Source organism: Stigmatopora nigra, chromosome 16 (genome assembly GCF_051989575.1).
Source record: "Stigmatopora nigra isolate UIUO_SnigA chromosome 16, RoL_Snig_1.1, whole genome shotgun sequence".
Taxonomy (NCBI): domain Eukaryota; kingdom Metazoa; phylum Chordata; class Actinopteri; order Syngnathiformes; family Syngnathidae; genus Stigmatopora; species Stigmatopora nigra.
Window position 1 is genome coordinate 9,328,232 of NC_135523.1, and position 24,217 is coordinate 9,352,448.

The 24,217-nt window shown below is 37.7% G+C and overlaps 1 protein-coding gene across 2 annotated transcripts in view; it reads left to right on the forward strand.

Annotated features, from left to right (window-relative positions):
* The window catches only part of cntnap2a (contactin associated protein 2a), a 231,862-nt gene that overhangs the window by 155,007 nt on the left and 52,638 nt on the right, over nt 1-24,217 (forward strand). For both annotated transcript variants that reach the window (XM_077736044.1, XM_077736045.1), the window contains exons 16-17: nt 18,395-18,551; nt 19,733-19,860. In XM_077736044.1, coding sequence (XP_077592170.1) covers nt 18,395-18,551; nt 19,733-19,860 — 285 coding nt within the window. The remainder of the gene's footprint in view (nt 1-18,394; nt 18,552-19,732; nt 19,861-24,217) is intronic.

The window sequence follows — 24,217 nt, forward strand, 5'->3', positions numbered from 1 at the left end:
CAGTTTCTAGTAAATCTCTCTCTCTCTAATGTATGTATACAGTACTATATGTATTCTCTCCATTTTATTAATTTTTTTTCTGTACAAACCAGTGGTGGTTACTTATACAAGCCTTAAACACAAATGCACTTATATAAACTTTCAATATACTTATATAGGCCTTAAACATAAATTATACAAAATATAGCATTGAATCAACTTCAATTTGAACAATTTCAACTTATGAACAATTTCAACTTATGAACAATTTCAACTTATGAACAATTTCAACTTATGAACAATTTCAACTTATGAACAATTTCAACTTATGAACAATTTCAACTTATGGACAATTTCAACTTATGAACAATTTCAACTTATGGACAATTTCAACTTATGAACAATTTCAACTTATGAACAATTTCAACTTATGAACAATTTCAACTTATGAACAATTTCAACTTATGAACAATTTCAACTTATGAACAATTTCAACTTATGAACAATTTCAACTTATGAACAATTTCAACTTATGAACAATTTCAACTTATGAACAATTTCAACTTATGAACAATTCCTAATTATGAACAGGCGCTCCGAACGTAACTCGTTTGTAAGTAGGGCAGCGTTTTTATTTTGTCTTCAAAAGTAACTTTAAGTGTGACACCTTTCATACAGGAATTGAATTTTGTTCGACGTACACAATAACTTTACTAATAAGTTTTGCTCACCTCTGAGGACTCGGTTAAGTGTTCTATATTTTTGATTTATGGGCAATCAATGCAGCTAATTATGTTTAATGAAGTCAATTTGTGTCTTCCATCATCCCCGAGGTTGACAGATGCTGTCTCCACTGCCACGAGTATTCAACTCAACTGTCATTGCCGACTAGACAGCCCAGCATGTACTGCATATCATTATATGCATGGGCTGTGTCTTTGACATCAAGCATGTATGCGTTGATGGGCACTTTTCTGCTGCTTAATCAGAAAGATCATGTGTGCACTGCTGTTAGATTCTAATTTATCCATTATTGTAATCCTGGGGAATACGTAACAATAAGGGAATGTGTGTGTTTAGGAACACCAGGAATCACGGCCCACAAATAATTCTCATGTATTACGACTTCCATCATCCATTCCATCATTCCATCAACAGAACTTCATACTATGCTACGGTAACCTTCAAAGAAGACATGAGCCTTGGCTTTCAGCTAAGCGCTAATTGTGCTAGCCACACTGCGTAAGTTGAAGTTCCTCCATTCGAACTGGAAAATACAAGACGTGGAAAACTGACGTGATATGGACGACTATCTAAAAGAACTAAACAATAACTTAATGTTTATACTATAAACAGACAGGGGGTGACGAGAAAATGAGGAAAAGCTGGGTGACACTGGAGGATTGGTAGAGACATAAGGGGCAAGCAACAACAGAAGAAATAAAGGGGCACTCACAAGACACTTAGAAAAACACATGACATGAACTAATCACAAACGAACTAAAACTCTAACATGAGGAAGTACAAGCTGCCCTCACAGAATCAAGTTGCCTTAACAGATCTGTTACAAGACCACATTATGTACACACCATTCTGCTGCCACCATGTTTCAGTATATCGTCACTTAACCTGATAACAGCATGAACTCCTTCCATTAGAGAAAGTTCTCAAACTCGCCTCAAAGACCTCATTACCCACTACTGTACCCAGTGTGTTCACACAAAATACAGAGTGCACTGTCTTCGGCTTTTCCCATGTAATTGCCTCTCTCATGCTGTCACCAGCAAGATCCACACCACCAACAATTTGACCATTTCTGCAATAAAGTGAGGTCTTGCTTGGTCAAACAGTTTTTCCTTTCATCACATCTGTTGTTGTTATATGCTCTGTTTGTAAGATTTAGGAAAATAGTTAATTGGATCAAATCAAATCAAACTTTGCAGCGAGATTAAAAACAAACATCATCCTCTTATTTTGCTATGACTTCCTTTTTGAGTAATTGCCACCCTGACAATTTTATTCCAGGCAATTTCCATTTCCTAATAGTTATTCTGAGAGTTAATTAAGAACAATAAAACAAAGAATCTGATGTTTATACCTCACAAGATAAAGCACACCTGAGCCTTTTTGGAATTCCATGCCAGTGTTTGAAATTTGTTATCTGTAATGTATTTACAAGAGCTTTGCTATACACAGCATTAATGTACTTCTTTGCACTAATGAAGCAAAAGCACATTCATACTTTTTGTCGTATATTAGCATCTAATAATCAATGTGTAGTACAATGTGTTGAAAAAGCTACGTGCATACATATATTTATTGTGCAGGTACAATATCCAAAAGATGTCTCTTGTGACTAGTTCTTAAACATGTGTATGCGAATAAGGTGGGCATATGAAAGCAATAACAAAATATGTAAGCCTTACAGCATCATTGATTTGACAAGGTACCGGTGTAGAATATTGCAACTTCCATGCAATAAAAACCAACTGTAGTCCAGATAAACATTTAAAAGTCACTTCTATAAGGATCAAAGACTTTTTATTAATCAGAATAAGGTGTACACTTTCCTTGATCTTTTGCTTTGCTCAAGCAGTCATGTATTAAGTCTCAGACGATTGTCTACAGTAAGAAGCTGTGCACCCAAGCTTTGCTGCTAAACAAAGCCTAATGAATGATGCATTTACATTCGGTTGGGTCCAGAGTTTATGTGAGGTGTGGGCACTTGATTTTGCCCTTTTTCATTCGATCCCATATGTGCTGATAATTTAGCACGAATGTTTAATCTGGGTCGTTGTGCATTGACATTAATCATCCTAGATAGAATTTGGTGGAATCTTTATGTGATGAATGCACACATACACATATGCATTTTAGTGTGCACCTGCACATGTGTGAATGGTGTCCCTCAGGGAAGGTCAGGGACATTAGCCAGATCAAGTAAAGCTGTCTTGTTCATTTTATTAACTGCCTTCCTGATTACTTCTTGCCCTGGGGTTTTCTGCCTACATTAGCAAGGTCAAAGTGTGAGCAGACCAGCATGCATTGGGATGTTGTTTTGCGCCACAGAAAATACCTCTGGTATGTTTGCATGGAAGTTAAACAATTGGTAGGCCACCCATTAGTGGAGTGGTTTTTCCATCGGGCTTTAGTCTGAGCAGTCTGGGTTCAATTTCAATTTGGTGGTGGTTTGATTGGGATATGCTCCATAGTTATGGTCTTCTCGTAAATTTGAGGCATTTTTTGATCATTCCCTGCTGATTCTGGAGTATTGATAATTTGACATTATGCTGACTTTGAGTCACTTCCTTGTGATTTGGGCATTTTCTGGTCATTTCCTTTTTTTCATCTGATGCAAGTTGAAAGTCAATGCTGAATTCTTTATGCGTTGTAAATAGTGGCATTATATTGGAATGAGCAATGTTAATGTCTTAGGTTGAATGTGTTAATTGTTCATTAATGGGGACTTTTTAAAACCAAAAAACCTGGGTTTTTGAAAACTGATTTTTTTTAGCAAATATTAGGCATACTATTTCTGACATTAATTGTTGGGTGCCTTGCTAGCATTCACCATTTACAAAAACTTTTGATCTAAAACGCTGATACTTTCTCTTAAGGTGGAAAATTTGGAACAGCATGATCCAATCTTGAATGGGAGAGTATCTCAACCTCATGGTTTGAATCAATTATTTTATGTTTTACATTCCTTTTAATGATATGAATACAAATCTGGTGATGTGACTTCAAGGCAACGTAGGTTTAATTGGCTCCATATTTTATTTCAGAACCTAATTAAGAATGTGCCAACCATCCACTGATAATGTGAGTCTGGTTATGTGAAAATATTTTATTGTTCTTTAATAGAGTAATATATTATTCAAACTCTGCCTATGGTAAGTTCCTACCCCAATTGCCCTCATTAAAAATGAACACGTCCCCAGCTTGCTAATGTCGCCTCTGTTGACTAAGCTGTTCAAACTTGAATTGATAAGTGGTGTCAAAGTATTAAATGCTCTCAACCAGTGGGGATTGCCTGATTTGAACTTCAGATTGACATGCATGTGAAGTTCTCTTAACTTGATATTAAATCACAAATGACGCCTCTTCACCACCCTTCCACTGTGAGCCCGCATAACTTTCCAACTGCGACGTCAAATGAATGATGAATGCTGTCTTAAATTGATTGAAGTGTATTCAGACTTTGCTCACCACATTCGCCGCATGCAGACTCAATTATAGCAGCACTCATTAACTAGCAGAGCAGCACAAAAACACTACGTACCCGGCACCCTCCAGTGATTTAACATGAATAATACCTATTAATAGATGCGCATTCTTTTATGTTGATCGTCCATGGATGAAGGCAATTTCCATGTATGCAAAATGTCAATGTGCCACATTAGTGTACAGTGGTACCTCGACATACAAGCACCTCGACATACCAGCATTTCGAGATACGAGTACAATTTTGAGCAAATAATTATATCTAGATACGAGAAAAAATTCACGATACGAGAAAGCCAAGACATGAGAGGCTGTTTATCAATGTAGCGCACTGTATTTTTTGCCACATCTCTTTCGTGTATGACAGATATCTACGAGCACTGGGCGGAGCGTTGCATTTTTTCAGTGTTTTCCGTCATTCAGCGCAAATGCCGGCGCGCTCGCTAATACGAGGAGTATGGTATATTACTTCTCGTTGGCTGCTCATAAGAACATCAGGGACACTGGGTCTTTCAGCATGACAATGATCCCAAACACACAGCCAGGGCAACAAAGGAGTGGCTTCGTTATAAGCATTTCAAGGTCCTAGCCAGTCTCCAGATCTTAACCCCATAGAAAATCTGTGGAGGGAGTTGAAAGTCCATGTTGCCCGACGACAGCCCCAAAACATCACTGCTCTAAAGGAGATTTGCATGGAGGAATGGGCCAAAATACCAGCAACGGTGTGTGAAAAGCCTGTGAAGAGTAACAGAAAATGTTTGGCCTCCGTTATTGCCAAGAAAGGGTACATAACAAAGTATTGAGAGACTTATTTTCCACCATTATTTACAAATAAATTCTTTAAAAATCTTGTGTTGGGTACTCCGGGAGTATGGGTTTACCAAATGACCATCCCAACATACGAAAAGTAGATCCAAATTAGGACATCTCCCAAAACGTAAATGGATTTCCTATAGCCGTTATTTTATTTAGGAAATGATCCCGGGAACATTTTGGCCTGCTTTATTTCCACTTGAAGTTTTCCACAACTCTCTTTTTCTTGACATTTGTCATCATGGACTTCTTTATTTAAAATTATTGGTGAGAATGAAATTAATAAGTGGGGCCTGTTATTCATTGAAAACCAGAAGAAAGGAGAGTGGCCTGGGGTTTACTGATATTGCAAGGCATTACTGCCAGCAGTAACCAACCTAATAGCATAGCTATGTTATTGAACTAAATGTAAGTATTAAAAGCGATGACTCCACTGCATGGCCTCGATGTACTGAAAGAGGAGATGAGAAACTCTTTGTTCTTTGGAGTTCTACTAAATGCTAATTTGTTTTGATTTAATAATTTGAAGTTGTCTTGATGTGTGTTTATGTGCATATGTTTGTGTGATAATGTTAGTTTCCACCTTACTGTACTCTACTGCTCCATGAATAGAATGTTTTTGCATATGTTATTCATTATATTATATTTATAATACCTTTCCTATAATTTTTATTTTATTTATGTCTATTTCCCACATCTTTCTGGGCACTTAAATAATTTTTTGAAGGGTTAGGTTGGTAGGTTTTTTTTCGGATCGCGGAACGAATGACAGAATTTACATATAAACTACTGCTCTACTTACAAAAAAATCCCAGTTACAAAAAAAAATTCTGAAGCCAATTAATATCATAAGTAGAGGTAGTTTTAAAACCCCTGCTTGTTAAAGTTAATTGACTTAAAACGACTTAATGCTCCAGTTGACATGGCTCTTTATTTGCCTCTAATGCACTCTTTTTTAAGAAAAGATTTTTCCACTACCTGGGGCTCTTTTTTCCCTGGGATAGGCTCTAGCACAGCTTGTGAGGCTAAGCGGAACAGAATATGAATGGTTCTAAAACAGTAAAAGAGTTTGTCATGTAGCAGCAAATTTAGTCACTTCCAATCCTACTTATATGGTGTAAAAATTGCAATATGTTTTCAAGATAGTCAGGGCCAGAAACAGCAAACCTTTACAAGTAGAAGTTCATTAAAAAAGGAAGAAATGGTGCCCTACTGTTAAACACATCCCATGTTTGTTATCATAAAAGCTCCCTGTGCCATCTGTCATGTTTCTGGGATCATCTTTTTACTACTCTTTATTGCTCTGCTAATGTGAGTGTGCAGCATGGTTGTTTTAACTGCATGCTGATACAAGTGTTTGGCGTATGTAGGTAGTAATAACTAAATCTAGTGTTTGATTTAAAACCATAAATACAATGCACTAGGCTTCACTAATCTCCATGCTTTCTGACACAGAACATTTATATTGTGTGGGTGACAATAATGTGTCTATGATATCTGTCACCTTTGAAGGTTAAGGGAAGATTAAGACATTTAAATAGAAACAAAACCTGCTAAATTAAATTATTGCAATTAATGTTTGCTGACATTTACCGTATTTTCACGACTATAAGGCGCACCGCATTATAAGGCGCATCCTCAATGAATGACATTTTTTCCATATATAAGGCACACTGGATTATAAGGCGCAATGTATTATAAGGCGCCATATAGTCGTGAAAATACGGTAATTGCTATTGACTTCCAGGTATAAGGCACTCACTACACAGTCACCTCTAGAGCCAGCCATTGTTGATGTTTTGGATTTTTTTTGTGTAAAATCTTGCAGTGGGGGAGGAGCTATATGATGGAAGATTTTGTAAGCTAAGATGGCATCTGCATATTTAACAGTATTGTTTCAGTTCAGGCGTTTGTGTTTTTTTTAATATCCCACAGTGGTGGTTTATCGTTTTTGGTTTTGTTTTTTCCATATATAAGGCGCACTGGATTATAAGGCGCACTGTCTATTTTGGAGAAAATTTAAGACTTTTCAGTGCGCCTTATACTCGTGAAAATATGGTAGATAATTATATAAGAACTAATGTGCTAACAGCAATATTACTTTCATTTTCCATACTGTAAATACTACAATGGAATGTAGTGTTTTGAAGATGTCATTATTACAAAGTCACAAAAAACGTTAATGTATTATTTAAGACACTGAAGAAAAGAACATATACCAATTGAAAAGTTCCATTTTAAAGCATTTTTTAATTCCCCAATTACAACATAGCCCTCTAAAAAAATAAACACATGATAGCAGTTACCTTTTATTTTTTATTTCTCCACTCCTACACATCACAAAACCCAATCCTGTTTTTTTCTTTCCACTGTGATGCAATGCTGTGAAAAAGTATTTGCCCCTTCCCGGTGTCATATTCATCACATACACAGGTTTCAGACCATCAAATCAATTTTCCTATCACACAGACTCAATCAAGGCAGCCCGGTGCCAGAGTGGTTAGCACATTGGCCTCACAGTGCGGGTACTGGGTTCGAATCCAGGTTGGTCCATCTGTGTCTCGGTGCTGCCGAAGCAGTAAGCAATGGTGTAGAAACATGTACAGAATAAACAAGTATTTTTGCCAGGAGAAAAGAGATGGCTCGGGGGGAGAGCCATATTTGGAGGGAATGATTTAAAAACTAAGTAGAAAACCTGCAAAAAAGATAGCACGGTAAGATAAGGAAATAGTAGATGAAAAAGGAGAGAGTTAAAAAAAGGCCTCAGTCAACCTTTACAGAAATCAATAACTCAAGCCAAGGTGGAGACAGAGGGCCAATGAGAGAGAGGACATAGCAAGAAAAATACCAAAGGGGGAAAAAGAGCTCAGCCGAAAGAGCAGAAAACCGAGTTGAGCATGTAAGAGAGGTACAATCATGATGATAATAAAGGTTACTTGGTGTTTAGGTGCACAGCAGGCAAACTCACTTGGTTGGTGTCTCTTCGTGTGAGGTCAGCCTCTTCGCCTGTGTATAGTGTTGTGCAAACAAAGAGTGACGCAGAGGAGACGAATGTAGCGGACTCAATGAGAGGAGAGTGCCAAAGGTTATTTGTTGTTCTCCAGTGAAAGACACAGTGGGGGCCAGTCACTTGTCCAAAAGCCATATAACCTTTTTTTTAACATCTCTCCTCGACAGATTGTATTTTTTTTAAAAGTGTATAAAATATAGCTCTAACCCTATTAACTACTCTCGATGCAGTATTGCACAACATCAACTCATATGCAATGCATGACATTTGCAACGCGAGATGATTTTTTTTATCCAAGACTTATATTAATGAAATAAGGACACAAGTGAGAATACATTAAAAGATTGTACTTCAACAACCAGCTCAGGCAGTCTTAATTGAACAAAGTTTTTCACCTGACAGCAGGCTATCATTGCTATCTTTAAACTGATGAAATGTAAAATGCATAAATTATTACCAGTAACCACTTCCTTCTGTTAGAATAAAACTTTTCACTGAGACCTTTTTTTCCAGCCACATTTAGTTAAACCAACACACCACGTAAGAGCTAACCCATTGCAAGATTTAAGACACAAATAAATTAGAAGCCAACATGGTCCACTTCTGACTAAGCCAAAGCTAACAATACGACTCCACATAAATATTAACACACAGCAAGCATTGTCACATTTATGTACATGAGTGTGCGAGTGAATGGCTGCCCGTCATCATGCCCTGTGATCGGCTGGCCACCGATTCAGTGTGACAGCTGGGATAGCCTCCAGCACCCCCCCCCCCACCACCACCCTAGTGAGGATAAAGCGGTTCAGAAAATGAATAATTGATGGTGCAGCAGGTATTCCAAACATTTTGATTCAGGGCCAGTGCAGTAGCTCACACAAGGATATGTGAGCTGTGCCAAACATTCCATTGAAGCTTATTTGGCTGCTATAGTTAAAGAAACTGCTTTTGGCATCCCTCAGCGGTTGACTGACAGTAGTTTTTTTTTCATTTCTTGAGCCATAGCGTCCTATGAATATTTTGAATACAGTGGCACATCTACATACGAGCAGCTCTACCTTCGAGATGCTAGAGATACGAGGAAAATTTCGAACAAATAATTAGCTCTAGATACGAGACAAATTTCGAGATGAGTGAAAGCCAGGTGGCCATGACATGAGAGGCTCTTTATCATTGTAGCTCACTGTCTTTTTTGCCGCATGCCTTTCATGTGTAACAGATATCTACGAGCACTGAACGGTTTAGGGTTAGGGTTAAGGTTAGGGTTTAATATCTAAGTACATTTGACAACCATGACCCTAACGGCGACCAAAAGACCAGCGACCGAACGTCCGAGCAACGTATATATTAATCCAAGTTAATTTAAATTTATTTGTTTGGTTACAAGTGTGTTGTCGTGGAAAGTCCCCCGAGCCCCCGGCCCCCGGCCTCTCTGTGCGACTCTCTCTCCCCTCCGCGAAATCCGTCTAATTTTAGTTCTATTAAACACATTTCATTACTATTAAACCACTAGTTATGTGTTACTTTGTTAATAGGTGGCGAATTAGAAGAAATAAAACATTTTTCCAATCCAATATCACGTTTTTGGTGTTTTTTCAGAGGGTTGGAACAAAATAATTTGTTTTTAGTTCATTTCAATGGGAAACATTCGTTCAAGTTACGAGAAGATCGACATACAAGCTCAGTCCCGGAAGGAATTAAGCTCGTATGTAGAGATACCACTGTACAACAAAATTCTTAATTGATATAAAATAAGTTCTCAATCTTCATGCCTTAGCAGTGAAATACCTCCCACGTTTAAGTGTTGTATTCTAATCAGCTGTGGACAAGTTATCTCCCCAGCTACTTGTTTATCCACATCCTTATTCTCCTTCAATGTCTTTATTCTTAAGTGTCCTTCGTTTTGCCTTCTCAGGCTCTGACTTTCACGTATTTTTTCTTTCTTGCTACACCATTTTTGCCTCCCTTGATAACATTGTTCTAGATTCATAAGAGCTATTGTGTTTCTCATCTTATGCGATGATTCTGATGCATGTGTGGTTAAAATTAATGAATGAACGATATGGAGAAATTAGCATGTTTTGGCAGAAGTCATTTTCATTATGAGCTATCTGTCCATTCGCCTTGACCTAGGGGTAATACATAAACAAACGTGACTCCCTGGTAATGATAATTATGGTTGTTTATGGTTGGTAGACACTTTTCAATTACAATGAGTGTCAGAGGTTTGTAGCATTGTGTGTATACACTAACTGTGTTCTGCTGTCGGTCTAAGGGGTGTGGTGTTGTATCCTTTATCAAGGAGACATGCCAATTAGGGACACAGCTATGGATATTAATCCCTCCCCCCCTTTACCCCGCCTTTTTCCAATATGAGGTATTTTTCATTTGATGGCCGACTAAGCTCAGTGATGACCTGCAGTTTGTTGTGTGTGCGCATGTGCATGGGGCATGCCCCTGTGTGTGGGTGTTCATTTATGCAAAGTGAATTTACTAGAGCATAAAGAACTGTTCGATCTGTAAGGAAGGTGGATTGTGTTATGGGTCCTCTGAAGTTGAAATTGTTGGAAAGTCATCATTCTTCTACCAAACTGTGCCACACAGACAACATAGATATTGAGTCTCGACAGCAAAGGCTGCAGGCAACTATCAAATATATAGTAAGCCCTGGACGATCATTCTCCCATGCCACAAATAAATGCTTGCAGATTTTTTAATTTTATTATTTTTATTTTTCTAAGTGAATCACAATCATTATTGGGTGTAACATGCTACTAAGTAATGTTATGTGTTACTGTAACAATGATGATATAAAAGATTTATAAATGTGTCACTCTTGTTATGTTGCTAGTACAGGCTTTAAGTACATCTGTCACCATGCTAGAATTCCATCACACATGGGAGAAACATAATAATAGGATGATGAATGAATCCCAATACTGTGAAGGAAATGTAATAGAAAGGTCCAGAAGTGTAGTGTTTGCATCTTCCTGCAAGACTGCCATGACCCCTCTCAGGGTCTGAAAATCCAAATAATATTCCAAGCAATTTAATTCATTTTATTCAGCGGCGGTCTGTGCCTTTTCTGGTGACGCCTTCAATCCAACCCTCAAACTATTTTATGGCTCTAAAGACTCATCTGCAGCTGTGACACAATAAAAAATAATCAATAAGAACCTCATACAATTAAAATATTATTGAGGAACATAGCCATATTTTACTCACCAAAAATCATTTTAACTGTACACAATATCCATCCTCCTTTCTTTCTTCCTTCTTTTCTATCGCCATCGAAGCTAATGCTGAATGTCGAGCTTGTCCTGTTGTATTTCTGGCATACGGTTTTTTTCGATTTAGTGCTGAAAATGTACGTTGCCGGTTGTGACAGATTTGCTTGCTTTGGAATTGTCCAACCTTTCTTAATGATGTCCAGCTTTTTTTTTGAAAAGTCTGTCTTGAAAATGGCTTCAAATCAACACAACAATATATTTGCTTGTGCAGCTCGCTCCAGATACAGTTTGGTATATTTGGCCCGCCCACTCTATCCCCAGCCAATCAAAATTGGTGAAAGCGATGACGTATACCTACACCAGCGAGAATGCAATGACGTATGCCTACGCTTGCAACAAGGCATTGTGGGGTTGCCAACTCGAAATCTGATTGCCTAAAGCAACAGTCTTATCGACACCCAGTTGTTTCTGATTGTCTCATCAACCCCAGTCTGTCTATGTAAATCCTGTGTATTTGTCAGTTCTTGTCGGATCGTCTGCCATGTTCAGTCCTGTCCAGTTCTGCGTTAAATGCCCTACACGCCATGTCTCCTAATAGTATCACATTTAAAGTAGAGTACAGTGAATGACTGACCATTTGAATGTGAAATGAGTATACCAATTGGTTTATATCGAGTAATTTTGTTTGTTTACAGACAGTGGATGTTGTTGTTTGTACCATCTTTTGTAGTTTTCCTTTGCTTCTTGACAGTATCATTAACGGTCAATCACTAGAATTATCTGCATATCTGCTCCTCCATCCTACATTATTACATGACTTAAACGTGATTGCTCAAAAGTATGTCATGTGGTCAATACATCTACATTCAACTCTCAAGGTTTTGAAATGCACAATAGCACCTTTGCAGATCAAACCATATGGGATCAACAGGGAGAGGCAACCCTGTACATCAATTGCAGTCTCAGATCTCGATCAGAGGAGGGGAAGTTTGCCAAATTGGATTAAAGAGCAGATTAAATCAGGACTAATGAAAACATGAAGAGATTAGATGCCAAGCAAGAGTCACGGAGACGTGGCATGGACATGCAGACTCTGTTCAGATCTCCACCAAAGGGGCTGGTGAGAAGGCAGATATGAAAGATCAAGGCACAGTACAAAGGCTACCTAAGAGGAAGTTCCGATATAATAGGACAACGGATAAATATGAAAAGGCCTTATGAGACTAGAATATGTGAGTGTAAGGAAAATGTGGGTATCTTTGTGTAAAGGGATGAATAATAGGGATAGTGATTGAGATTGGGGAAATAGCTTCTGGGTCGAGAGGTGTCGTGAATAGAGTTTTGAATGAGTGTCCCTTGGGAAAAGGTTTGGTACACATATGGCAAAACAAAGAACATAAATGAACCTTACTTCATATTTCCCCTCACCACTATTAATTTAATCCCTTTTGTATATGACTTCCATTGAACAAAAAAACGGTGTGTTGAAGATATAAGACTAATAAAGCATGGCTGCTGCGGAGTTAAGCACAGAGACGAGGCTCAGCTCACTCCAAACACAAACAAATTGCCAAGCTACAAAAGAGCAGTGACGAAAGCTCTCTGACTAAGATTAATTTGGCCTGTACTTTAAAGACGCAGTGGAGTGAAAATGTGTAGGGTTTTTTCCCCCACCAGATGCCTTGCTTGTCTTATCCAGAGTCCTTGAGATTGAGAACAAACATGTTTGCTGTCATCCTTCACCACTTTGCGGCTTCAGTACATTGCATTTTTTTATATTACGTATCCAATTAAAAAAATTTAATATAAATGTCAAAAGTCGCAGAAGACATTTCCCTGTCTTCCGCTTGCCAGAAAAAAATGGCGAAAGACAGGAGACTGCCCCTTCATTCAGCTCCAAAGAAGAAAAATGGTGGGCAGCAAGGGTGTCTATCACTTTTGTCTGGAAATAGGGCTCTCTGAGCGAATTGGATGGCCGAGAGCCTTGGTGAGGGTGGATTTTTTTCATAAATGCGAGCCTTAAAGGACATTACGGCATACGCCGTCGCCGTTAACCAAAAATAGAGCTCGGTCAGCGGACTGGATGGCCGGGAGCCTCGGGGTAGCAGAGCTGCTGGTGGAATTTCCCAGAATTGTTTCAAAGTGCAAACTTTGGGCGACATTACGGCAGATGCCATCACCTTTATCCAAAAATAGAGTTCTCTGGGGGGTGTAAGATGGCTGGACGGCGTGGAGGAGAGAAGTAGAAGTTTTTGGATTTGATTCATGCAGAGAGGAACTATTTTAACTCAGAGTATAGTACTTAAAGTATTTACAATTATTTTTAATACATATATAGACTATATTTAGATATACAGTAGTTATATGTTTGAGCAGTCATAAACATTAGTGCTTTTTTAAATATGCTTTTAAATGTTGGTTGTTCAAATCTTGTTCAAAGCTTGTTTGAAAATATTTAATGCAAAGAACTTCAGACTGAGGATTTGTGTTTTACACATCTCTAGCCACACATGCATTCCAGCCTCATGCGCACACATTTGTTGTCAACTATGTTTTGATCATGATCACTGGACTTGCACAACTCTGACAGAAATTTCTACAGCATGCAGTGGATGTATTTCCTTGTAGTTGAATTCTGTTAAGTTGCAAATGTCAACCCCCCTACGAAGGCATCCTTAATTATACAATTTTACCAAGTTCTGATGGCGATTAAAGCTGAAACATTGGTTTAGCATGACGTTTTTTTCTTTTTTTCTGTTATTTTTTGGATGGTTGGGTTGCTTAAGATAATGTGCTATGATAATTTACCTTCCACTGCAAACCAAGGATAAAAACACTTTGTTAAGAAGTAGTAGTAGTAATCAAATCTGTCTGTATTGCAGCTCTGCTTGTGAGATAATTTATTGAACCACTTCTGTGGCAATATCATGGTTAAAGCAGCCCATTAGCATGGTCAAAGAGAACCACCCAGAAAATTGAGAGCAAATTGCCAGACAAAAAGGCAATTTGCCCATCCAGTCTTTTGATATTAGTTTAGTATATTGCTGTTAAAAGTGGCTTCCATCTGTCAAATGGTTTTGGTTCTTCAGGCAGAGTCACAAGGTTTTGTTCCTCTGCTTGGTCATGTTGTTTTGTTCATATTAATAATTTGTATCAGATGGAGTGTGAACATTTGTAGTAAGCCTTTTGCCCAAAGTCCGCTGGGATACATTAAAGCAAAACATACAACCCTTGTGAGAATACATGGTACAAAAGATGAATGGACGAACTAGAGAAGGGTGTTATACCGAAAATTTGGGGTACTAAGATAATTCACCATGAGCAGCATAGTTTTGACCATGACTTTGTTGATTGAACGAGAAAACACAAGTCTTGTCAGGCAGACGTCACTGTGTGTTGTTAGACATTGCTTATTCCGCTTCAAGAACAGACAGCCACTGTGCCTACGTGTGAAGTCACGTGGCTATCAGAAAATCAATCAAAAATAGTCACGATGCCATTAATGGGTACTGTCTAATCTATCAACACGGCTACTGCTGCATACACAGACACTCATGTGGTCTTCATACAACAAATATTGCTCGCAGCTCACTGTGAGTGCCGCGTTTCCACATTTTGACGTGTTACTACTTCAAATTGACCCGCCTCAGCCGGTCCTTCTCTAAATCCGAGTAGCTATCGCAGCTCCGCTCAGACACACCCAAGTCGAAGGTTTTCTCGGCCAATCACAGGTTGGCTGAGCCGCTGAACTCACACGGCACCAAGGTACCTTTTAGGAAGTCGGCCAATATATTGTGGTCTCCGTTCCTTGGGGGGGAGCCTCCAATATGCGACCGATGACGAGGACGCCGACCAACAGTAACCCCACTGTTGCTGGAAGTGGCACTCCACTTCTAAAAATGTGTGTCCGTCGGGTTGTTTCATATGAATTTTTTTGAGGATTCCCAAGCTTTGGGACACTTGAAAAGTGGCTCTCACATCATATTTTCACCAAAACCTCATCAGCTGTTTTATTCTTACCTTCCTACTTGAAATGAAAAAAAGTAGAATATTTCTCGTAAAATCTTGTGTACGTGCGCAAAAATGAAAGATAAATGGAATTTTGCTTGGGTCTTAAATTTCCGTTATCTTCTGTAAATTTTGCAAATTGTCTGGATTTTTTTAAAAGGAATCTCTGTCAAAAGTAAACTAAAACTTTGTAAACGTAGTATTCTCCAGCTATATTAGCATCAATGGACTTCCTCAAACTCTATAAAATCTACTTTGCGTGTATCCTTAGTTTGCCATTGTTCAGAACAATAGGATTTTGCACGCAGTTTTTACACTACCTGCACCAATAATTAATTTCAGGGATCTTGTGGGAGAGTTGTAGCCTGTCAGAGCAATCTTTCACCGTCATATTCAAACTAAAATTAAATTACAACCTGTTCAATATATTCCATAGAGCTATGTACTAATATGGTTATGTATAATGATATTGCCTGTAATGATGGTGTAGTGATAAATCCAGCTGACTTTGGCGCAGGTACCCTGGGATTGATTCCCACTCAATGATGGGGTGATTGTGCCAGATTCTGCCTGCTGCATCCGTTTGTGCATCAACCACATACTTTTCTCAAAAATAGAATATAAGTAAAATCAAAGATTCGACATATTGGAAAATGTCCCAAAAAAAGGTTGTTTTTAGTAAACTAAACAAATAAAAAACGTCTATGTTTTTGTTTTCCTTTTTTATTAAATAAATTTGCCAAGTTAAAAACTAAACTAAACAAAAATGATGACATTTCCTGTTTTTTTCTGTCAAAACATCAATTGATAAAAGATCAAAATGAGTAAATATATCTAAAACATAGTACTTATACATAAAGGAAAGCATTTAAAGCATTGTGTTGAATTGTATTGTTTTCCATTATTTTTAAAAGGAAGTTATCTGAGAGCTAGAAATTTTGTTCAAAAATGCTATTAAGAGATTCTAAAAATAGGATTTGGAAAGTTTTGAAATAACGCCTATAAATAATTGATTTACTTATAAATGAGTTTACAATTTGCCATGGAAGCTCGACTTTAATTGCCATTGACGGCGCGAGACGTGCAGTTTAATTTGACTGCAAAGGGCAAATGAACAAAGGTCCATTGGACCGTTGCATAAAAAACAGGTAAATATCCCAAAAGGTTGGCTGACATAGTGGCCCTCCAAAATAAACCATAACTAAAATATGGACTGCAACATAGATGGATTTGACAATGCCTGGTTTGGGGAGTAGTCTCCCTTTTGCCTGAAATGAGCTGGGGTAGATAGGCTCCAGCACCTCACCCACCTGACAAGGATGAGTGGTGTTACAATGATTGAAAGGTACTCTTTTTCATGAGCCTAATAGGGGTGTCACCTTGATGTTTCCAGTTTGACTGACCCTCTACCCTCCTTTCCGAGGAAATATTATCAGAACCCAAGACTACTTTACAGCTGACTCATGTCAAGTGTGGTGTTGTTTGTTCTGTTATATTAGAAAAAGAGTGAGAAAAGCTTTCCAAGTATGACCATCTTTCTCCTTCAGCCAAATATGTTCTTTCCGTCTTTCTTTCTCTCCCCCGCTCGACTTCCTTCAGATGAGCACACACATTTGCAGACAACCACGCACACACACAAAAAACACTCGTGTTTTGCTTCTCAGTCAAGTAAGACAGTGACCCCTCTCTTCATGGCTCCCTGAGCCAATTTCACCACAATTCTCCTCTTGCACATCTTTTTCTATGTGTGCTGTCATGCTCTTACCCTACATCTCCCTTATTTCTCACCATCTCGTTTCCTTACTCAGTTTGTTTTGGCAGAGTTTAAATCCATCTCACATGAGACTTGGCACATTTCATGATTCTCATTGTGCATAGTGTCATCCACATACTCCTACACTTGTTCCTTCTCTCGCTTCACCTGGAATAGCTCACATAGTGTCATGAATTAAAAAAAAAACATCATAATTGAATGATAATTTTAGATAATTTGCTGGATGGAATGGATTTATTCTCTCAGAAAAGCTTCAATATCAATATTATGCACAAAAATATAGTTGTCTTTTATAATTACTCATTTATTCATTTTCTGAACCACTTATCCTCATGTGGTCAGGATTAAAAAAAAATAGACTTTTATTCTAAATTAATAAATTTGAATTGTTTGGTATTAACGTTTGCTCCAAGAATTATAAAACATGACTGAACTTGTATATTTAATCACATAATTAACACCTCAGCTGCCCTTACTGCCACATTTTGATTTGAATTGGATGTTTGTTCCCAAAATTGGCAACCAATAACTTATTCATTATTATCATGAGTTATTTATTATCATGTATAATGTTTGATTGAATATAGGTGAGTGTAAATTAGCTGATTTTTAAGCCATCAAGTGCGGTTGAATTTTCTTTAAAACTATATGATTTTGCTTTTTTATATATTGGAAAGCAATTCTTGTTTCAAGTTAGTGTACAAAGTTTATATTTTCTGAGGCAAAAATAGCAGTATGTCTTTTCAAATATAGATTTTAACCGTATCTACGAGCAGTTTCAACACAATCAATAGGAGATTATCATCATCGTTATCAAGACTTGTTTGTGTTCATCTTATATATATATATATATATATATATATATATATATATATATATATATATATATATATATATATATATATATATATATATATATATATATATATATATATATATATATATATATATATATATATATATATATATATATATATATATATATATATATATATATATATATATATATATATATATATATATATATATATATATATATATATATATATATATATATATATATATATATATATATTGATGTGTATTCCAACTTTGTAGCACTTCTCATATTTATAAATCATATACATTAACTATTTCATCTGCCTGTTCCGTACATTCATTAGTCAGGGAAGTTTTCTCGTTGACCTTTTTAAAACAAAATGAACAAGGCTCAGTATTCAATGATATGACTTAATGAGACATTCAGATGTCCTAATATATATTTGACTAACAGAATACGGTCAGCTTGCAGCAGCTATTTTGAAAGTAATCATATGAATGCAAATGTCTGATGTCTTTGTATTTTTCGTTTTTCAGATGGTACTCCCTACACATGGTGGGTCGGGCAAGGCAGTGAGAAACACTTCTATTGGGGGGGTTCAAGTCCCGGTATCCAGAAGTGTGCCTGTGGCATTGACAGGAACTGCACTGATTCCAAATATGACTGCAACTGTGACGCCGACCACTCACAATGGTAAATTGGAATTAGTTCAGTAATGCAAGTGTGTTGTTAATTTAGAATACACAAGTCTGTGAAAATATTTGACTAAAAATCAATAGCATATTCATCTGTCATTTAGCAATGTTTAAGATTAGATCTTTTTTATTCAGATCAGGTTCATTTGTCATTGCAACAAGTGCAATCAAACTTCATTCCAGGGTCAATCGACAAGGTTAAATAGACCACACAGTCTAATTTAGGTGCCTGCAGTGCCCAGTTTGCTTGCAAGGTTGCTTGTCACCATTCACACATCAAGGCGCTAAGGGATCAACTCTGATGTCAGGTCATCTTGCTCAAGGACACATTGACACTTTGACAGCAGGAATCAGATCCCCAAGCCCAAAGTTCCCGGGACACACTATTTTACACATTCTCAGCCTTAGTACAATGGGATCATTTAGTAAACCTAGAAACATGATTTTTAAAGTAATCCCTTGAAGGACATCCCTAAAGTACACATCAACAATCGTAGTTCTGGTCCAGGAATGTCTGAATTGTTTCACCAGATTAACCCTTTTAGTTAATTCTGAAAGTTCACCCTCAGAATAGTTTATTCTTTTGTATTATTCTACCCATTCTTTCATTTTTTAAAGCGCTTAACTCAAAAGGTTTGCAGGGGGTTTTGGCGCCTATCCTAGCTAACAACGGGCCAGAGGTAGGGGATACTCTTAATCGGTGGTTGACCAATCACAGGGCACTGTGAGACTGCCACTCTTCGTAAAGCTGTGGTTATGTCGACGTCTACGCCAACATCTAGTGGCAGTAGTTATTTTATTAAGCCAGCCGAATTAGTGTGCTCGCCGTCATACTGGGTGTATTGACAAAATAACTATATATACCAGCAGTCCCTACGCAGTACTTTTTCTCCGAGGAAAATAGTAGAGTCGGAGGCTGCTTGCCATAGTTGTGAGAGCTGTATAATATGGCGTACCCTATCGACTGATTTATTTTATTTTATCGTGATAACAATTTTAGCATTGATCCATATATAAAGCGCACTAGTCTATTTTTGAGAAAATTTAGGACTTTTAAGTGTACCTTATAGTTGTGTAAATACGGTATATGTATGTATTATTGCATTCTTAACTGTCTTATGAATTTTATAATTTGGAGTTTGGGAGTTTATTTTATTCGTACTTGACTTTGTTTTTTAGGAGGGAAGATTCTGGCCTTCTTACATATAAAGAGCACCTGCCAGTTAGCCAAATTGCAGTGGGTGACACCAACCGAGTTGGTGCTGAGGCCAAGCTGACTGTTGGACCGTTGTACTGCCAGGGAGATGGTGAGTCTTGTTATTGACATGTGTATACTGTGGTCCTTCACCATTTTGCGGCTACAGTACATTGCATTTTTTTATATTAAGTATGTAAAAAAAGTTCTACTTACTATACTTACTTGAATTGCAAAAAGAAGTCAGGAAAAGAAGTCAGGAACATAGAGAGTGGTGAAAAGGTCTGTGATCTTAGTATATACTTTCAAACTAAGTTTAAAGGTCACCACGGTGCCTCAAAGCCTGAGAACTCTGCTCCATAATCATCAGGAGATCTTAAAAGAAATTTCAATCCTTTTAGGTGGCTTCTTCAGGTAAATGAAAAACAGAGAATACCGTGCATTAGCAGTAGGTATGAAATGTATCTTGGCGCAGAAGCAAATGGCTAATTAAGATTAAATATGGACATCAGTGACCTCAGCTGCTGAGTGGATGACCATTTTCTAAATCCTTAGCTGCTTCGAGAGGCACGGCTTTGTAACCTTTTTGTGAAAGGTTCAGTAAAGGTTGGCTAAAAAGAACACCTCCAGACTTGTTATCGTGCTTATTAAAAATGCTCCTGTTGACAGTTTGCAAAACCTTATAATGGTCAGAGCTACTAAATGGCAGCTTTGTCTTTGATATTAAACTGGAGAAATTTCCCAGAAATACCATGCAGTGGTACCTCTACTTAAGAAATTAATTGGTTCCAGAGGTTTTTCCGTAACTTAGTTTTGTAGTAGTAGAGGCATAGTTTACATTGAATTTCCACAATCTTTCATACTATCCCCTATAAATTATTATATTATAAATGATAAAAAAATATTAATAACAAAATGTATGAAATATGTTTGCAAATGTATTTATCTATTAAGGTATAAGAGAGCAAAACTATAAGACAATCATTAAGCCAATTAAATGGCATAACAATACCAAACCAAATAATAACAGAGCGGCACTGTCGCTCTCTCTCTCTCCACTAAAACAATATGCTCAAGATTTGTTTCAATGTGTAAACAAATAATACATTTAATAATATACTCACCTCAATAATAAACCCATAACTCCAAACTGTGTTAGGCACACTGAGAAAAACTCAAAAAAAAAACTCTGACAAACGAGGGCTGACCCAAGAATCGGGAACTCACCCCCAGCCAAGGAGGTTTTTATCTTGACTCACTAATTACTCTTTGACAATGATGGCTACTTGGCTAAAATTGCTGCATTCTACTGGTTGGTAACTTTGCAGCATCATAGAGGCATTTCTTCCTGCAGGGAGGCTGCAAGGTGTTGAGCAATACCTAACTCTAGTACTAAAATTTAAAAAGATGAAACACTGTAAGAATATAAGTGCATGAAGCCATTCTGTGTGGATATTGCTGATTCAAGTGAATGGAAAGTGAGCCTATCTTTCATGCTAACTAACTATGTAGAGGGCACTTCAAGATCAACTCTTGTAAGCACTGCAATATCAAAGTACAGTAATACCTTGACATATAAGTGTCCCAACATACAAGAAAGTTGAGATACAAGGAAATTTCAGAGCAAATTTTTGCCTTGAAATACGAAACAAATTTGAGATACGACCATACGAGATGGTTCCCGATGTGGCCGAGAAAAACGGACAGGACAGTTCGCCGAATGGACAGTTCGCCGAATGGACAGTTCGCCGAATGGACAGTTCGCCGAATGGACAGTTCGCCGAACGGACAGTTCGCCGAACAGACAGTTGGACGAACGGACGTTTCGCCGAAAAAATGTTTAAAAACGTGTTTAATTAATGATTGTTTTTTGTGCCGAAATTGAAAAACATACACACACGATCAGGGGGCGAGCGCTCGAATCCCGTTTCGGCGAAACGTCTGTTCAGTGAAACGTCCATTCAGCGAACTGTCCGCCGGCGAAACGTCTTCCAGCGAATTATATTTAGGCATTAAAGAGAGCAAGGTTGCTAATGGTTTAGTCGTACATGTACCTGACTTCAGTGCAGGCAGTATGTGATTGATTCCAACTGAGTAGCATTATGATTGTCAATGTGAATTGTTGTCTGTCTCTGTGTGGCCTACAACTCAATGCCTACCAGTTAGGGAGTAGTCTGTCTGCCTTTCACCCAAAGTCAGCAGAGACTGGCTCCAGCTAACGTGTGATCCTGACAAGGATGAGTGGTTTTGAATGAATAAATGAATTAGAAAGAGCAGACACTTTCTTTACTTTTTCTACAATCTGTACTAATGGCAAAAGAAATAGCAGATTATTAGAACGACTTCGCTGTGTACTGTTCGTTCATGCAATGTTAGAAACCTTTAGAAATGATCAAGCCTCTTTTGGACTATTCTGCTCCTGATTTGTCTTGATCATAATTAAAAGCTAATGGGATACAGAACAAGTAAACGCTGTTCATGCATATCAGCTTGGCAAATTGTAATATAGAGGTTGCATTAGTGTCTGTAAGTTGCATGATACTCATACTTTCCCATTATTCAGTTTACAATGCTTTATCTCAATTGTACTGTCAAGTGAGCCGGGGGGAAATATTTAAAGATGAGCAGATTTAAAATCATGTATGCACATGTGATGCTGTTTTTCATCTGCATTTCTTTCTGATCTTTTTCATCTTTTTTCAACTTTCATGTATTTCCTTAGAGTTTAAGATGTTTTTTGTTGGGGTGGGTGCGTACACAGACACATTTCTCCTCCAAAGTTCTTAAAATCAATGTACTCTGTATGGGTTTTAGTAAAGTGAAAAACACCTGCTGTTTTGGTAGCTCTCGCTCTATTGGCCAGTTGTGCCCTCAGTTCTCCCGCACTTCGTTTTGCTCTATCCTGCGGCGTGTCAGTCCTGCTGATTAAGTGCAACACTCACCTATCACATCAGTCATGCTTGACAACCTTTTCAAAGTCGATAATGGAAAACGAGCTCTCATACAAGGGATGTGTTATATGACAAACATACTGTTGGAAAGCAGACTTGTCTTGTGTTCTTGTAAAAGGAAATTACAATAGGGTGCCGATGTGGTACAATATGGACTGTGCAAATACTACACATTGTGTTTTACAAAAAATAACTGACTATACGGGAATTGTACCTTCCATTTTTCTATGCCAAATTTACTCTCTCTAATCACTTGAAAGACAATAGGAAGCTTTAGTCTCAATATGTCTAGCAGTTCTGACACAATTTCTCATCAAAGATGTGTTCACTTTACTGTGCTACAAACACTTCCGAACCACAGTGTGACATCACACGTTTACACTATTACAGGCCGCTATTCATTACTATTCCAATGACGAGCACAGCTCTCCGTCCATCCCATTCACTTTCTTTCACCAAGAGTGATTTTCTTTAACAGTGTAACATTTGGTGGTTAAGTAAATTTAAGTTCCCCGGGCTAAGCGGGACTGGAGAGAGAATAGGGGGTGCCAAAAAAGTGAGTTGTTTTGACTGCTGCTACTACCTCCCATCATGCTGGTACTGCGAGGAGAAACGTATTTTGACAGCCATTGTTCTAAACCAGGGGTCGGCAACCCGCGGCTCTTTCATCCTTTTACTGTGGCTCTGAGTGGCTTTGAAAAAATAAATAAATAAACTAAGTTAGGTTAGGTTTGGGTTGTTATTTCATTTTCTCCTCTGTGTGTGCGTATGTATCACTTTTTACCCTTGTTTATCCCTCCTCGCTTGCCCTTCCCTCTCGTTTTCAGCTGAGCGTCATTGACAATTATTTCTGGTCTTGTCTATTTAAAGCTCACGGATTGTTTATTATTTGTTGGACCATCTGATTCACCCTACCTTGATTCCATGTCTCCTCGTTCCTTGTTTCCATACCTGCCAAAACGCTGTCCATTTGTCGTGACTTTCAACTGCAGCAAGGCCTAGTATGGAGAAATTTAAGAAAAGAAAACTATCTGAAGAAAATACAGCATTCAATGATGCCTGTGCAGATTCATTGGCATTTACCTCCTCTGACTAAAGTAGCCTACTAAGATGCCTAATTTGTGGCGAAAAACAGTCTAACAATAAACATTAATAAAACACTAATAGTACGACTGGGATGAACCCCAAAGCAGGGAAGGGAAGTGGTTGTTTTAAAAAAAAAAAACACATTTTCTTTCTAATAAATGCGTTCATAAATAAATTCATTTTAGATGTTAAAAAGTATTCGCGGCCCGCAGTATTCTCTTTTCCGTGGAAACAAGATCAAATGGCTCTTTCGGTGTTAAAGGTTGCCGACCCCTGTTCTAAACTATTGCCCCTTTCAAATTACTCATTTCCAATCAAGTAAATGTGGTTTTGTGTTCTATTTTTCCATTCTCAACAGATTCTGATTTAACAAAATGCTTCACACTCACACAAAAAAAATGGCTGTAGGAATACAAAAGATCAAAGGTTATA